Raw genomic sequence first — 18,934 nt, forward strand, 5'->3', positions numbered from 1 at the left:
AGTAAGCATCATTAGGGACCCAGGGATCTTGTTATTGATGTAACCAATATCAGAGTCTGGTGGCTGAGTCAACCCACAGTCATCAAACCATAAAAATTATTTGTATCCCTATTCAATATCTGAATGTTTTTAAGTTGAAACAAACAGTTTAACTGCATAATCAATCCCAGTAACACCTAAAGGTTTGGTATAATTTCCATCCTAAGAATGTACTTATCTGTATGAATTCTTTTTATCTATAAATCGGTGAATATATGACAAGGAGAAAATGTTACATACATGCTGTATTTGGTGTCAGTTATGCTTTTATGTTTTATTTACCGTGCAACTACTGGATGTAATTTCCTTACCTGGAAGGAAACAAAGGGTATAGCCTTAAGATCGGTTTTAAAGAAGACTGTTGACTCATGGAGGTATGATTTGTTCTCAAACGCTCTTAGGAAGAACATATACAGTACCTCCCAACAGTTCATGGAGAGCAGTACTAATTTTAGGCCAATCAAGTGGTAGGAGGTAATCAAAAGGGCTGCGGATTTGAACAAATAAGGTTAATTTGCTAAAACATTTGGGAGGATATATATCCTGTTTTTTATAACGTATTTGAGGGTAGAATATTGGTTAAACCAAGGCTGCATCTTATGGCACTACACGTAACCAAAGTTAATTTATTATCTCTTTCCATCACTGTACCATTTTAAATCAAAAAGATTTCTCCATATTTCATTCTTCACACCCACATAATAACATAATTGCTTTAGAATGTTTTCATTAAATGTTAAAAAAGCTGTGTTGCTTCCTTTCTAATTAGACTTGCTAGCATTTTATTAATTTACACAAGAACCTATTTACAGTTTAATGGTGAAGCCTGTGGTCGGACTGCAATATAATCAATATAAATGTATTAAATTGATAAATACAGTTTTACATGATATTGAAGATTTCATTCAGCATCTACATAAACATCCTACTTTGGAAATATAAAAAAAAAAAAACTGTGCCCCTGTGCTGGCAGATAAGTATTCCATATGCCATATGCCAATACTGAATTAGTGGGTATCACTTGTGCTTTTATGGGTCCCGGAATCTGCTACACAATGGCCACAGAGAAGAAAATCAGTCAAGCATGTTAGAAGAACCCTCAAGGAAGCACGTGGCAGTTGTGGGCATTTACAGTTTACAAACGCATAAAGGAACGGGTGGAGTCAGACAATAGGAACATTTTCTACTTCCAAAGGTTGGTGGAGTATCCAGATTGGACAACACTTTATGATATCACACTTCAGGTAGTTGCGATCTAGAAAAAAGACAGAGCCCCCATCCAAGTTGGGAGCCAGGATTGTAAGATCCGTCCACAGGCTCACCGTTCATTGGGACTGATGAAAGGGAAACAAAAGGTCATGTTCCCCTGACTATGCATAAAACTCCTCATGATTGTCCGGTTTCTGGTATGAGACACTAGCTGGTTTGGGCTCCTCCAGGGCATAACTTCCTTCATCCTTCTTCTTCATGCGATAAATCAGCAACATCACTAGGAATGCAGCAAACAGGGCTCCGACCACTCCTCCAACTATTACAGCTAAAGAAATGTAAAAAACAAACCATCATTTCATTATAGGATCCAAATGGGATAAAAGCATGCATCAATTCCTTTTTTACATGGGTTAAAAAAAACAAATTAACCCTAAAGTAAACCTGTCCTAAGAAAAATATGGAGGCTGCTATATCTAAGCTCCTTCTGAAAATGCTAGTTGTTAGGACCCTCTAACTTTAATACTTTCTGAGTAACTGACTTATAACAAGATCATCAAAGTCAAAGACAAGCCCTTATCTGCATACTTGTTAAATGTCTGTGACTCAAGATACTGAAGTAAGAGGGTCAGCATTATAGCCAAGCAACTAGCATTTTTATAAGGAGAGGTCATTAGAGGTCCATGCTTCTTTTATGACAAGTTTACTTTAACTGTACACTGGTTTTCTTCCTCCAATACCAGAAAATATACTTTAATGTTCTATAGTGTCTTCTATAGGAATTGCCTGTTATGTGTACTAGAAAATGATAGTTTGAGAATATCTGAGTCTCATTATTTTGTATAGGACAATACATAGTGCTTAATAAAAACATGAATGTATACGTATACGGTCCATCAGCTACCACTCATTCAAGAGCTGGCAATCAATACTTCTTGATTGCTGTCACAAGCCACAAATGGAAGCTGGCGAAAGGCAAGGAAATAGATGATTTGATTTAACTAGGCTCGTTTATAAAAAAAAAAAAAAATACAGCTACAGTGCTGCATATGGACACAACTAGAATTCACAAACCTGATGAAACTATTTCAAAAGATACTTCATGCTAAATAAGCTTGATGATGCTAAAATATTAGCAAAAGGCTTGCTAAGAAGAACGTTTAGGTCACAGAAAAAAATATTCTTGGTAACAAAACTAAATAGAATTGACACTTCTGGCTCTACTTATTTTGACATACCAGCATATCTGCTCACAACTGTGCCTGACTGCAATTTCACATGTAATTTGCACTGAATAAAGAAACACCTTTTTGTAACCTAAACATTCATAATATGCATTATTCCAGTATCAGTAGCATCACATGTCACTGCTTTCCGCTTTCAGTAATTTTAGCGCTGAGATTGTTATGAAAAAAAGCAGATACTCTCCAGAATGTGCAAAACAGGATGCACAAGGTTACCAAAGTTTAACTAACAGCAAGAAAAATGTTGATTTCCGTGGAAATCTCTTGGGCCATTTCCCAATGTTTTAAAGCAAGTAGTTGCACTTTTTGAAGAATGTGGTATAAAACATGAACTAGCTATTTTTTTGTTATTGGGATATTACTAAAAAATTAGTGGCATCACAATGGGGGTGCGACCCGCACTAGGTGACACCATCAGAGGGGGTGACACCAAAATGACTGACAGTTATTTTGGTGTCACCCCCTGTGAAAAGTCAGGCACTTGGTCATGGGCCGAGCACACAACAGTTGCATGAGAGAGGAGGGGAGCCGGAGGCATACCTTTTCCCGTCAGTCGACCATCCCCTCTTCCCTTTGGCAGGTAAAGGCATATGTCATCACGCGCATATGTGATGACGTCCCAGGTGGGTGTCACCCGGCGGCCACTCCGAGTGACACTACGCCTGGGGACACCCCTGCTAAAATCCTTTCTCAGTCACATGTAGATGACCTCAATGGACAACACTCTGTTCCCTGTGGAACCCCTTTTTTAAGCTTGAGAGGTGAGTATGATCCTCTGATACACTTAAAAGAGAACTTTGTGGTAAACGTTTTATCCCATAGTTCTCTTAAGGCTTACGGGAGGACATATACTAACGTCCTCCCATGAACGAAAGCTCATTATATAGCGAGCTAGAGCTCGCTATATACTGAGAGCGCCAAAGCCAGGACGGATCCCGACAATACTGTCAAGATCCACCCAGCTAGCTGATTAACAGTGGGCTCTGCCCAAGGCAGAGCCGGCTGTGCATGCCCCCTCCCCCGTCCGTTCCTCCAGTCAGTGCTGGAGGATCGGAGTGGGGAAACCCTGCGGGGAGCAGTGACTGACAGTACTGCTCTCTACAAGGAGATGATTGGAAAGTGAGCGAGCGATGGTATGGGTTCACTCACCTACCGATCAATAGAGCCGACGGGTGACAGTTTAATTGTCACATTAACTCTAACTATGAGGATGAGTGTAAATCACTCACCTCATAGTTCTCCTTTAAGGTCCCCTAGGGGCCATGTGTGCCGTGGGTTATCTCACTGCCCTGACAGCCTATGCCCTATCCTGGTGGTATGAACACGGGTACTGAACTAACAATGGAGACTTGGCCGAGCCATTCAGTAGCAGATCTGGGTAGCTTCGACCTGTCTAATCATAAGAGGAAATGGCCATCTGACCACCAATGTCTATGCCAATAGATACTTGCAGCCATGATCCAAATGCTTAGATGCCCATCAAATTCTGTGAACTTTTACAGAGAACTCTCTTGTTTTTTTTGTTTATGTGTTTATATGTTAATATGTTCATATTTTTGTATGTAATTATTTTAACAACAATTGTCCATACCATGTACATGTTCGAATATATTTTTGATGTCTGAATGTATATATACAAAAAATTAAATAAAACGTATGTGGGGGAAAAAGCAGCAGGCAAATATATAAAACTCATTTCCACCAATTTTTAACAAAGTTTGGGAGATTTTAGCAAAGTTTCACCGTTGTGGCAAAATGCAAAGGAAAGGAGAAATTAGCTCGTTTTTAAGGGTGCAATGAGCTTTTTAATAGCTTATGAGGGTTATTGAAAACAACTATATTGGATCTTGTGCCAAAAACAGCACCTCATCAGCCTCATTATTTTATGGAGGGTTTTTTCACAGAAAAGAAAGAAACTGAAAGTTAAAAAGTGGAATGAGTGGTATATTTATCAATGATCGACAGTATGTTAATTTTACCCAACATCTGCCTAAAATTCACCTAAAATTATATGATGAAAATTCATCCTATTTATCAAGTTAACTTAGTGGAAATATATTCCAGAATTCACTTATATTCCCTGACAATCAGCAACATCTGTTCTTCAATAGAAACATGTCATTACTATAAAAAAAAAGAGTGAATGTAACCTTCCCGGCACATTCATCTAACCTATTTTTAACTATAATTCACCTGGTTGAGCTGTCAAATTATAGCATTTCCTTCTGAAAATGCAATGACTGTTGATGGAAAATGTGGAACCTGTGTTTTTAATACAGGTTAAGCACTTCTACAAGTTTTGTTTTCTTCTTTGTAATTTAAAAAAAAAATTGTCCCCCACTTCCCAGAACTATATAAACAGTTTTTGAATCTTAGGGAGCTACTGCTCTCTGTCTAGATCTACCTGCAGGGTACAAACCTATTCTTTACAGCTACTGTACAAATGAGCTTCAACGGCTGTTCACTAGCTGCTGCATTTGTCTGGTGCACATTCCTCTTACTGTAGATAGGGAAAAATTACTGTGGAATGCAAGTTGAATTCTATCGATTCTCACTTGGGTAAATTTCAGTAATAGATTTGAAGGGTGAATTTCCAAATAAACCCTTCATAAAAAGACCTCTAAACAACACAACAGTACATCAATAATCAAATACACCAAATAAGAAAAAAATACAAACGCTAACAAGGTTATTTACAAAAAGATGAAGAGTTCGGAGAAAGCAGAAGTGAACAATCTAGGACAAAATAGCTGATTTGGAAACATTCTCCAATTCAATGAACATATGTTCTCCTAGATTGTTCACTTCTCCTGCCTTCTCCAAACTCTTCACCCTTTTGTGAATAGACCTGTAAATGAAAACTGAACTACCCTGAATACACCCCTAAAAACACACAAATATATTTTTTTCAAGTACATTTATTGAGAGAAAATGAGAGTTTCTAGTAATTTGTCTGTGAAATCATCTTCCCTAGTAATCACCTGAAATCAGTTTTCTCACACCAGCTGAAATTCAAATGCTTGCAACAACAGGGTTTGCTCTGTGGGTTTCTTAGTGGGAGGGGTAGGTTTCTAGTTTTCTAGAAAAGAGGAAGCTCAGGATTGGTGTCACTAGTCTAGTAATGTTCATTGACAGTCGAAATAATAGACAGGAGGTCATCTCAGGCTTTGAGTCTGACTCAAAGCCTGAACTTGAGTTCAGACTCAGGCATTGAGTCTGAACTCAATGAGAGAGCTGTGAGTTGTGCACATGCTCTACCTATTACACTATTTTGACTTTCCTTATGCAGTGTGGTATGTTTCCTGTCTTTGCATTTGCGTTTCCCCAAAACTGTCTGACCACTCTCACCTGTCTTTCAAGCACTGCATGAATCTTTAATTGTAAGTGCACTATTATCTGCCTATGTTATTTTTTACATGAATGTGCGATTTGTGAGTTCCTGTGCTAGCAAACCTTTGACTCAAAACTTGCTGTGCGGGTAATCCTGTCTCTGTGAGTTTGTCCTTGGCAATGTTCCAACCCAATTCTCACTGTTTGGTTCATTCTGCCTTTGTGTGGTTGTCCATAAATATTAACTGGACCAGCTCCTGCTGTCTGGCTGCACTACTCCTGGGTATCCATTTGCTCTACTTGTAGTATCACTGGTTCTCTGTCTGTGGTTCTATTTGGAGCCTGCCATTTCCCTTGTTTTATATGGCACCCTTTCTATTTATGTTTCAGTTGTCACTCCGCAGTGCTTCTTGTTTTGCTCATCTGAGGCAAGGATTGCCCTTGTGCTTCACTTTTATTTTCCCAGTCTGTTGCCTAGTAGCTTCCTGTCGGTGAAAGATTTATCTTACACTGCAGCTCCCTCTGTAATCCCTCAAATTCCTAATCTGTTCTTCTATCTTCTGCCCCAGTTTTAGCCAGCTTTCTCTCCACTTGTACTCAGTGTCTCTGTCAAAGATTTTGTGTCAGTTGTTGGTATGCCTAAACTCTGATACACTTATATGCCACAGGTACAGGGGATGCTGAGCAGTAAAACATGGGGGCTACGAATTGCTTTTGAATGTTGATAATTCTTCTAAAAGAAGGCTTCTATGGGTGTAGGAGATCATCCAGACATTGACACTTCTTCTTGACCCATGGGCTTGCTGTCAGGTCTGCTGCTCACATCTTAAGTCTTTTTGTCTAGCCTTTGCTTGAAAAAAAATTATGATTTACCTGTAAATGTATTTTCTTGGAGTAAAATGCAGGACGCAGGACCTTCAATCATAGACCATGGACCACGTCCAAAACCAGTCAACTGAGGGGTGGGCAACACAGCAAACAAACGCCAGCAGGCCCACAGAACAAGAGTAAGGACCCTAAGATCTCAGAGAACCGCTTAGAGAACCTTGCAGCTGAAGCTAGCATGAGAGGAGGCCTGACCATCCCCCTGGTAAAACGTAATAAATCTTACCCTACAAATCTTAGAAATGGATGCCTGATGCTGAAAAGCCCATTCATTTATTGCTGTGACTCATTAATTAAAGTGTTATAGCCCGCTTCTCATGCTGCCACATGCTCAGGTGTAGCAGCATGAGCTCATTGGCTGTGAATGTCACAGCCCTTGCTCCTGGTGACCTGTGAGGGAAACACAGCAGTGGCACCACAGGACCCAGTTTAAAGGGCAATGCCCTGACTTACCACCGCCCTGAGAATAGACAACATGACCATAGGATGAAGCGATAGAGTCATTTTGGTTTTGACCATGGCTTAATCTGATTTAATCTCTAGCTTCAGCTACACCTTTAAGGTTGCTATTAGTTACTAGATTGCATGATCCTATCTAATGTGCCTCTAATGCTAAGACTAGGAGTGTCAAATCCACTTAACTGTGACTAGCAGTCTCCTGCTGGTGCTCACTGTCGTGTAGTGTCACATTCTCTGCAAAATAGCAGAAAATGAAAAGTGATGTCAATCCCTTGTACTATGCATCCATGTAGAATAGCGGGGATGGGAGGACTATTTGGCAGGTAAAACAGTTCATATACAGTAAATTTACTTTTAAACCATGTATTTACCTAATTGGTTAGATGTGCCCTACAGGATTATCACATAAAAACTCCAACACCACGATTTTGTTCTCGCTGCTGAATTAAGTTACGACAGAGAAATCACAGAACACAAGTTAATTGCTTCTGTTTTGTGACATCACAGATTTATTTGTGGAATTCTATGTGTTTTCAAAATGATCAAAAGTCTGCTCCTTGTAACTGGAGGACTTTGGAGGATCAGGGTACTATGCAAATAATGTATCAGGCTCTTCCTTCTATAGGACAACTTTGTTTCAGATGGTACCATCCTAGGAGTGACAGAGCTGAGGTTCTTGTCTTGTTTCCAGGCTCTCTCTCTCTCTCGACCTATTCACCACTAGTAAAGTGCAATCTTGATCTAATCGTACAGTGTTAGGTGTACAGAGACATATTCAGTGGGTTCATACAAACGTACCCTTTTGTACGAGTCCCAAAATATTTATTCTATGGTACACTGATTAACATTATACCACATACATCGCCCATGTGCCATGTGTATGCATGTGACACACAATTGTACATCATCTGTGGCCCAGCATGTAAAGCCAGGAAGAGTATACCAGTACAAGATGATGTCACTTGTAATGTGTGTGTGTGGATGAAAGCAGTAGCATGGAGGAATAACTAATCTCCTGAGAGGCTGGCTTACTTTCATTATTATAAACAGGCAAACATGTTTTCATGACATTAATAGTAAGATCCCAATTCTGCACTACTAGCAGAAAAGTATATAAGGCTCCTCTATCCTCTCAGTCATGTGAATATAGGAACACATGACCAACAGTGTCTTTGGCAGCTCTAATTCTATTGCACTAGTGGCAAAATGTGGCAATGATAGCTTTTTTGAAACTTTAAACAAAAATGCAAAGAAAATTGCTGTGGGGAAGGATAGACATAATGGGGGGAATTTATCAAAGCTGGAGCAGACAAAATCTGGAGCAGTTTTGCAGTGCAACCAATCAGCTTTCTCTGTCTCATTTTCAAATCTTACCTAAGCAAACTGGAGAGAGATGCTGATTGGTTGCCATGGGCAACTGCTCCAGATTTTGTCTGCTCCAGTTTCTATAAATTCCCCTCATTGTTCTTTGTAATCTACCTTGAGGAACATAAAAAATAATAGATTTGCTGCATACAAAATGGTCAGGCACAGTGATCCCTCACTTCATCACATAAATAAGACTTCAATCAGCCTTTAGGTTTTAGCGGAAAACAGTAATAACATGCAGCAGATTCAGAAATTGATGTACTGCTAAAATGCATTCCTGTCACAAACCAAAATCCCTGAAATCCCTGGCAGCTTGTGTCTGCAAAAGATGAGATATGTTTAACCACTGAAATGTAATTTTCCTGGATGTCAAGTAATACAGCCTCTTGACATTTTTGTACTTAAACATAATTCCTTAGAATCAGGCTTTTGTCAGACTTCATGAAATACTGCTGCTTTCCAATTAAATACTATTATAAAGATGAAATATTTTGAGTAATACACTATATATTGCACACAAAAAAAAATCAAGTATAAATGAGCTCACCTATCAATACTTCTCTTCTCTCCAAAATGTTCTTTTGTGGCATTTGTGCCAATGTATTTCCAGAATCTATAGTGTTGTCAATTAGGCCAGTATCTGCCTTCCTTCCTCGACCATGGTCAGTGGGAGCTGTTCCTGGTGGCAGTACTTCATTTCCCAGGTCGAATATTGTGGGTGGTTGTGTCTGAGATTTGCTGTCTTCTTCTTGGATCTCAAAGTCCCCACTTGGCCCTCCACTGACAGGAATCTCTACTTCATTGTCACGAGCAGTGGCTATTGTCACTTCCCAGCTGTCTGTCTGTCATCAAGAAAAGGGCAACATAAGATTGAAATAGACAGAACGTGTGCCAATGATACATTTTAAGCTTATTGAAATAGATCAAATAAAGAGTCCACCAAACCAAGAGCTCCAAACCAACATATAAATATGAACCTATACAGAATGATAGTTGGAAGAGAATAATACAGAGGCACTCTCTTCTTACATTCTAAATGAGAGGTTACATAGTTTTATAGGTATTTATGCATATTGGTGCTAGGCAGAAGAAAGAGAAGAAAAAGATCTTAGAACTATATGATCAAACGTCTCAACTAGAAAGGATTCATAAATAGATCCTATCGATTAAAGTTTCCCTGAAAACCTAATAACATATAAAGTAGTGATAGTAAAAGTCTCAGCTTCAAAAAAGACACTGTTAAAGATAAATCCTATTATAAAAACTTTTTTTGGTGTTACAATGTTGGCTAATAATAGGAAACATGAGCCTATAATATATCAATCATAACCCTCAAATTAAAGCCGATCCTCCCCCGCAAACAAATAAATCCCCTGTGTATGCAGCTCTGCATGCTGACCTAAAACATAATTAAATCAAAGCATTAACGTAGAACTCCAGGATTTTTTAAATTAACTCTTGCAGTGCTGGGGGTAGCCTGCTCATTTGTGTCTAGGTAAAAAAAAAAACAAAAGAGCTACTTACCTAGAGCCAGCTTCTTCTTAGACCGGTCCCTGGAATGTCTCTCCATCACCACTGCAGCGGTCCAGTAAATTATCACGTCTATACACTGTGCATAGATGTGAGGACGCTGAGGAACACTCCAATCTGCTGTGGAGGAGGAGACAGGCTGGAGGGAACGCTGTGACAGTTGGCTGACTCGGAACTTTGGGTGAGTATATCTTTGTTATTTTAGCACCAAGACACAAACGAGCACTTAACTCTTGCAGTGAAGGGGTAGGATTTCCTCCAGCTTTCTAGTCTGTCTGACACCTGTCAAGTAAACAGGACTTCAGTAGATGTTTCCCTTATTTCCGGTTCTGTTTGATAGTCATCATATAGATAGGAAGTAAGGGGGAATCTCCAGAGTGGTGACACCAACAGTAAAATATGATAGCTCTGTAGTAATACAGTAGTCCTTAAAAATCCACTTTTTACATTTTAAACTATGTTACATAGTGTTCAAACCATGTGAATCAAAGCTTATTTAGTTTTGTGTAATGAAAACATGCAGTAAAAATAGTTTATTTCTAAAAGAAAGAGGAAGAACATCTATTGTGATTTTATTACTGTCTGTGTCCATGTGATGGGTGTCAAACCTAACTTGAGGAGAAACCTGTGGGTACACAAGCAGCCTTTAAAAGCTAAAATAGGGCAGTGCATCCCTTTAGGCGGTGACTTTGACACAAAGTTCAGTGGAGTTAGGGTCTTGGAAACAAAGTGAACAATTTTCATGAAAAGAAGGCACCTGTACAGATTATATGCTGCTAATAATATGGAGTGATTGCTACATGACAACCCTTTTTATGTTTCACTGCTAAAGATAAGTTAATACAGTAAACTCCCACTTATCCGCCACCTACGGGGATTATCTGTTTAATATGAGGGTTTGTAGGGTTTTGAAAGTTTCTTTCTTTAATTTAAACTAGAAAGATACAAAAATCTAAATGCAAAGTGAAACCAAGGTCAGTGGTTTTCTGTTAATAGCAGGCAGTTAACTTTACACAGGACTTTTACTTTTAAAAGTTTAAAATGGATGACAAGTTCAATCAAAGGTAACTCTTTGTGCAATAATTAATGTTAAGCTGGGATCAGACATTAAAAGTAAGCACCTAGAAGTACCTGCATGTATTTTGCATACCCTGTCCCTTCCACTCACCATTGCTATGGGCCACATGCACGAGTGGGGGCACCTCTAAGCTCTTGACCACAAAAGAAGATCTACATAGAGTGCCTGAGGTTTCTGGATAACCAGGGTAATATGGAATTAATTTAACATGCACCAGGAGCATGAGGATGTTTACTTACAGGCTAGAAACGTATCCTTGAACATTTACTAATGAAGTTTCATTGAAATCAATATAAATGCATCAAAACATATGCCCATGCTTGTTGTAATGTATTTTATAAGATGCATTAGCATTAACACATATAATGACACACATATTAAAGTGAGTGAGTGTGTATTTTGATATGTTTCCATTTATTTGAATGGAATATGAATCAAGCAAAAAGTAGCAATGTTGTAAGGTCAGGGGTCTCCCTACAGGCTCTGGTGGGATGGCCATCAGGCCTGTCTTAAAAGAACTACAAGAGAGCAGTAACAGGACTGTGCTCATGCAGCAAGAGCAGCACTGACCAGTCTGGAACACCAGAAACTGTGCCCCACAGAACACTGTATGGCTAATGAATGATTAAGGTAAGGAAAAAGATTATTTTGCATTACTATTAGTTTATTGTTGACTTCAGCTTTAAGCACCAAAGATTTACTTTAACTATAACTCTACTTAGACTATGTGAACAAAATATTTAAATTTCAGTTTGTCTCTAGAGTCTTAGGAGCTTCAGATCTAGAAAGTGATTCGGTAATCATTCTGTAATGACATATGTTTTCAAATATGAAACTGGAAATGTATCTTGTGATGAGAAGTTTAAATGCATTACTGGGCGTGATCAAAAGAAACTTCAGTGATAATTTGCTTATCCAGTCTTTTAATCCCATTGAAACAATTACACATAAGAAAGACAGCTCTCACCTTATTATGTTATTGTAGAAAATATAGGATTTATGTTTTTAATGTAAAATCATTTTCTTGGGGTCCATTGAGCTACACAGGAATTCAAATATATTTGGGTTATAATGACATGTACATTGTGACTGGACACTGCCAAACAAACTGTAAGCCAGCCCTCGTATGGCCCCCATCTCTACCCATCATGTGTCAGTTCTGTGGTAAAGCAGTACCAACAGCATAAATAGAAATACAGAAGGGTGGGACCTGTGTCCCTCAATGGACTGAAAGAAAAGGGTTTTAATGGTTAAAACAACTAACACAGTACACTCAGGTCTGGAAAGTGGCACAATGCAGAGCCCATTGTCTGAAGGTCATATTTCAGTCTAGCCTGACATATCTAGTCCAGAGGGGTCTGTGTTCTCCAAAGCCTGGATGAGGAAAAGCCAATCTGGATTGCTGCTATGTAGAGACCAGCTCAAGCAGCTGTGAAATTAGTAAAATTGATTAAAGTAAATGTAAGAAGGAATAAAGGAAAAAAATGGGAAAAAAGAAAAAGGCTTGCAAAATTTACTTGGATGTCCATCCTTCATGGGCAAAAAACAGAGGCATGCTGAGTAGAGGAGGGCTTATACCCTCAATGTATCTGAATTCCTGTTTCCTTCAATGGACAAGAAAGAAATATGTTTTGTTCAGAGTCTACCTTCACTAGAATTTTGGTCAAATGAAACAGAATTTCAATAATTTTTTGATCAGAGAAAAATTAACAAAACATGACTTCCAAAAATAAATATTTACCAACAGATTGGCTAAAGCTTGGGACTTACCTACATGCCTTTTTTAACTAATGCTAAAATTGGTTCCCTTACTATGTTTCAGTATCCACATATAAAGCAAGCATTGAAACTGCCCTAAATTTCAATATTTAATATTGAAGTACCCGCAACTAATCTGTACCTCCAATAGTACTATATCTAAATAAGGGAATCAATCTGCTACACTGCCCGTGAAATGGTTGATTAATTAAAGTGACCCTTGATATTCCTATTCTGTCTAAGAGAAGCTGATAATGAGAATTTAGAAAGCATTAAAGAGTTTACAACACCTTTTATGCACAGGTACTGTCATGTAAAATAGAATAGGGAATGGCACCAAACTATGTAATAATAGTATTTTTGAAATTCTTTATGTAAAAATATGATTTTAAAAAGTCAGTCCCTCTAAACTGATGTTTATCTTGTCAGATGTTTACAAATTAAATAGATAAAATGAGATGATACAGGCAAAAAAAAATGAGTCCTCAGTGTCAGAGTTGTACTTTCCATTAAAGCTGATCAAAAAAGTAGGCGATGGTTAGACATGCAGGCCAACCATCTAAAGATATCTTTGAGTTGAGCTACCGGCATAAATATTAGAGGTGCACCGAAATAGAAATGTAAAAACCGAAACGAAACCGAAATAAAAAAAATTGTCAGGCCGATAATCTTCTATGAGTGTTCCTGTTGATTGATAGTTTGAGGACAGAGTATGATTACTATAACTACAACTATGAATGAACAGGAGGTGATTTAGCTCACTTCCCATACATTCATAATTGAGGATATAGTCAACATACCATGTCCTCAATTATCTACAAACACTCAGCGATCACTGAGTGTTTGCTCTCCTCTCTGACACGCTGTCACATGAGGCTGAGTGAGCGGTGCGGGAGGAGAGCTCAGCCTCCTGTGACAGCGCTGTCTCCGCCCCCACAGCGCTCTGCCGCACTGTGATAGGCAGCAGAGCGGTGTGGGAGGAGAGGCACCAGCCGCTCACATCGCTCTCCTCCCGCAGCACTCGGCCGACTGTCACTTACTCTCCTCCCAGCTGGGACGCAGAGCAGTGCCCAGTGGGGAGGAAAGAAACCTGGGATGTGCCGATGTATCGGCAGGAGAATGGCACTTTCGGCATTTAGCCAAAAGTGCCATTTTCGGCCGATATGTTTCGGCGGCCGATATATCGGTGCATCCCTAATAAATATAAAATGGTGGGGCTCCCAATCATTACTATTTATGCTTTGGAACAGCTTATTCTGGTGGAAATAACAACATAAGAACAAATAAGAATTTGGAGAAAATGGCACAAATTTGGCACACATTTTCTGACAGAAATATCTGCAAGAATTGTTTTTTAAATTAAATTGGCTACTTTATGGTATACTGAGCTACCAATGGCTTTATTATTGTTTTGTGTGTATATTATTAGTTTTATGTATTGTTCTTGGCTTTTGTACTTTTATTGTACTCATAAATGAGAATATAGCAATAAATAAATAAGTATGAAAAAACATATAGGATGGAAAGATACTGCTGGTTCACAGCAAGAAGGATAAGTGCACTTTTAATGCAATTATCCCGAGCACCTCTTTCTCATGCTGAGCAATTTTGCAATGGAAAATAACTTTAACTGTAATGTTCCTCTCTAGAAATATTTTTCTGTGTAGCCTTACCGGCACTGCACAGCCTTTCTTTTTAAATATTCCCAGTCTTGCACCCCCCACATGTGCAGTCTAGACTCTATATTCTTTAATAGAAAGCTTGTTGATGGGCTGCAAATGGGCTTTCTATTGAAAGCCTTGAAAGCTGGTGTGTGTCTGCATAGGGCTTCCGATACAGGACGAGAAAGAGAATGTATGGCTCTATGCAGGCAGCGCTGCAAAGATTATTCATGCCCAATTACAAGCAAGCATATACTACACAAATTCTCAGCATGCAGGTGGTTTGGGGGGGCTTATCCTTCAATATAAACTCTTACTGGTTTGCTTAGTTTACTTACCATCTTGTTTTGATAATCAGCAGTTAACCCTAACATACAGGACTGTTTGAAACTAATCATGAAATCACCTAATTCCAGATATCAAAATATCAATATTCCACTTATTAGAACTAGAAATAGAGACAAAAACCACTGTAGTTCGTTCTACACTATAATACAGAAGAAAGTGCTCAGTATGAAGATATTATTAGCCTTGTATGAATGAAGTGTTCAAACATTGTTTCTGGGGGTTCTTAGTATCCTTGTAGTATCATGGGCTGGGTTATTGCAAACATGAGTACATGTATAGCGTGTGATCAATTTGACTATTTATACCATGATATCTAAATTTATTATGATACAAACTCCGAACAGCAACAGGCGTCTACTTTCATTTTTTTTCTTTGAATGGAGCTACAGAGTTTGCAGAGACCTCAACAGTAAACATCCCCTGATGTATACAGGACAGGACTATGATGGCGGGCAGTTGAGTTTGTAGGCAGAACCAAGCAAGAGAGATACATTCAGTGAACTGTAGAGGGAGAGAAGGCAGATGTTTAGAAGGCTCTTTTTAGTTCAGGAAACATGAAACCAGTTCTTATTTCCCTGATTTGGTGGTCTGTCCAATTACAAAAGGTTTGTAGACAGCATGCTGCCTCCAATATTGCATTCAAACAGTAGTTTTTACTAAAATAGTTACACGTCACAAGAAACATTTAGGTTATCCAATCTTCGCGAAGGCTTACTGTTTAAATGCAATTTTCCTAAAGCTTAACTTCAGGCAGACCGATACCAATGAATGCAGTTGCGTATTCGCTAAAAATGATTGCATGTATATTTATGCAACTGCAGTAAGTTCCTGAATCCAATTTGGTATCTGTCTGTTGCAATGCCCTGTACAGCACAGTTCAGGCTGGGAGAGGTAGGGGTAGCAATAGTGTTGTAATACACATGAGCTGGAAATACATTCAGGCAGCAGAGAGCAGAGTAGACAAAGGAACCAATTATCCCTTTTATTTGTTCATGCAGTATACAGTCACATCTGCTAAAGAGCCAGATGTCCAACTTTCAAGGCAAGCAGCCAGAACTTATGAAGTGTATCTTTAATTTTATTTCTATTTATTTATATCTATTAATTTATCTTTCTTTTTTTTTTAGGTCAAATAACCAAAGGTTTAACACTAAGAACAAGCCCTTCCACAATGTTGTGGTACCTTGTATATCATCAGGCCTTTTTATACATTGGGGATTAGTTAGCTGTTTTTCTGCCACTAGCTGGCTTTGTCCTCACCTGTGATTGCTGAGTGGATGTCTCTTTGTCTAGATTCTCAATGTCACTTTCATCTGCAGCAGTTGTCTGAACAGTCCTCTCATCCTCAGTAGGCCATAGCCTACTGGTCTCCTGACTGGGACTAGCTACCACACTTTCAGTTGTATCTTCCCACATTTCAGTCTCTTCTTCTGTGGGACTAGGCATTGGTGTTGTAGACGTGGAAACAGCAATGGCAGGTTGAAATTTGTGTACTTGTGTTGTCCTGACAGGTCCTGGGGTTACACCAGCAGTGGTTGCCTCTTCTTTGGTAGGAGTAGTGGGAGTGGAGGCAGCAGTCATGGAAGGAATTTCTGGTTCTTCAGGAGGAGCCCATGGATGGTGTCGATGTACAATGGTGGCTTGGGTTGTAGGAGGAAGCCATGTTGTTTGTACAGGGGAAATGACATATACAGTAGGTGCTGGTTTTAGCGCTGTGGCTGTCGGGGGTAAACTGGGGGTCTCTGTTGTATACCTAACCCCCGAATCCCGCCTGGATTCCCATTCAAAATCTGTGAGCACATAAAAATTAGTTTTATTTTTGGATAGCTTAATGCACACTACTATGGGAGGCTAGTAACAAAATTTCAGAAACCCAAAAAAATAAATAGCTGGACAAGTCAAGTTGACACGTGCAATAACATGAAAACAGGTGTAAAATAAACACAATGAAAGGCTAAGCAAGGAAATAATAGCACAGGTCTGAAGAACGAGGCATGAAGAGCATATGTATAAATGGTTAAATATACACCAAAGATTGAAAATATTGAAAATACAAGCATTTAAAAAAAGTGTCTGTGAAGGTTCTCATTTATCCAGGTCATGGTATATCTGTAAAAAATAAGTCAAGGCAACTGGACTTGCTGTATTTTTCTTGAAGGCGTTTCACTGGACATCCGACCAGCTTTCTCAATTTAGAATTCTGAATTGAAAAAGCTGGTTGGATGACAATTGAAACGTCTTCAAGGAAAAATACAGCAAGTCCAGTTGCCTTGACTTATTTTTTACAGATATTTTAAAAAGTGCATTAACATTAAGTAATGACTGACATTTTTGTGTCTTTGCTTGTGGAAATAAGGTTATGTTTAAAGACCCTGCCACCTACTTCAAAAATTGCAGGTAAAGGCACAGTAAAATCAAGTATTTCAAATGCTTATTTGAAGCATTTTTCCATTTCATAAATTATTTTTTATAACCTTGCAATGTACCTTTAAACTTACCAGGGATTTTAGCCATTCTAGGAAACGTCAATTGCCTAGCACAGTCCTTCCTGCCATGTCATAGCCCTCTACTCTTTTGAGAGTGTGTAATTATTGTCTGTGCTGTCACAGCTCCTCCAACCCTCCCCTCAGCTTTTATCTAGCTGCCAAGGGAGGAGTGAAGGGAAACACTATACAGCATGTACGACAACCTACTGCAGCCTATAATATCTTTTTAGTGGCACGCAGAACGCCGATGCCATAGGGTGTAATTAACAACTCACTAGGGTGGTAATTACAAAGCCTGGCCTTCCCTTCTGTGCCCACAGGGCAACCACCTACCTGACATCACTCATGTTCACTGATGTCCTCCCAGTACCAATACAGACACTCATCAAGTTGGCGATAGGATTGCATTCTGATAAACCCATCGTAACCCTATAGTATTGGCAGCAGACAGTACACAATGGGGATCAATAGGCAAACTGCTATTGGCTATTTGCTATTGCTATTTCAAATTGCAATAGCAGGCTGGCTATAAAAACCCTGCCCACTAAGCGGAGGAGTGTACCTGAGAGAGAAAGTTCTCTCTCAGTCTGGCTATTGCTCCCGGCTGTTTACATTCACCTGCTGGCTGCACAAGCTATCTGGCAGGTGAATGGGGAAGTCTAGTGCCTCGGGGATGGTTGCTTGAGAGTTAATATTAATGCCCAAGCAACCAGAAACAACAGTTATCTGGCACCTACCAATCTGTGGGTGGCGAATAACTGGGAGTTTACTCTACAGTACTGTAGAGTAAACTCCATCATAAATGCAAGATTGTAGCTCGATCTATCGCAACCCGAAAAGCATCTGTACTTATTTTTTATGCAACAGAGCTCCATCTAGTGGCCATAATGTATTATTACAGAACCATACATTTGAACTGGGAAAGATATAATTTATTATACAATTAATGTGGAAAAGGATGCTGACCCCTGCAATAGAGTTTCACTTGAGTGACAGCTCTGAATCTGCTGGGGCTACTGACATCACATCGCTGGAGCATCCAGCACCAGTCTCAAGGTTTTGGCAAGTCTACACATAAAAGGCTTATAAAAGTAATACGATTCTTAAAATACATTTATTGCACATATAATCTTGTGGGAAGATTGTTGTTGAAATGAATGGCCAACATCCAGCTTGTACAAGCAGAATTAAATAAAGATTTTATTAACAAAAAGAGTTCTTGTTTTTAAAGAGACACTGTCACTTTGCCTATGCAGGCATCCCATAGTTGCAGGGCCCATTCCCTTTGTTCCCTGGCAACATCTGCAGATGACTACAACAAAAAGGACAGCCCTACACAAGGCCCTTTTGTGGCCAAAGTATGACCTGCTCCAATGTTTTACAAGTCTTGTACCCTCGGGTTACCCTGCTTGTCTTAACCCCAACTTACAAGCAGCATCTCTCTTCACAAGCTGTACCACTCAATACCACTAGCTTACACCCCCACAATTTGCACAAGGCTTTCTTGTTTATTGGGATCAAGGCATCTTCTAGTTCCCA

The 18,934-nt window shown here is 39.2% G+C and overlaps 1 protein-coding gene across 1 annotated transcript in view; it reads right to left on the minus strand.

The window, feature by feature from the left end:
• Window positions 1–598: 598 nt before the first annotated feature.
• LOC108793968 (syndecan-3-like) overlaps window positions 599–18,934 on the minus strand; it is a 97,552-nt gene continuing 79,216 nt past the window's right edge. The window contains exons 3-5 of the mRNA XM_018564932.1: window positions 16,170–16,699; window positions 9,082–9,376; window positions 599–1,576 (exon numbers count right to left, since the gene is read on the minus strand). Of these exons, the coding sequence (XP_018420434.1) occupies window positions 1,410–1,576; window positions 9,082–9,376; window positions 16,170–16,699 (992 nt within the window). The 3' untranslated portion in view covers window positions 599–1,409. The remainder of the gene's footprint in view (window positions 1,577–9,081; window positions 9,377–16,169; window positions 16,700–18,934) is intronic.

The sequence above is a fragment of the Nanorana parkeri genome, unplaced genomic scaffold, assembly GCF_000935625.1.
Source record: "Nanorana parkeri isolate BGI_ZX_2015 unplaced genomic scaffold, ASM93562v1 scaffold796, whole genome shotgun sequence".
Taxonomy (NCBI): Eukaryota; Metazoa; Chordata; class Amphibia; order Anura; family Dicroglossidae; genus Nanorana; species Nanorana parkeri.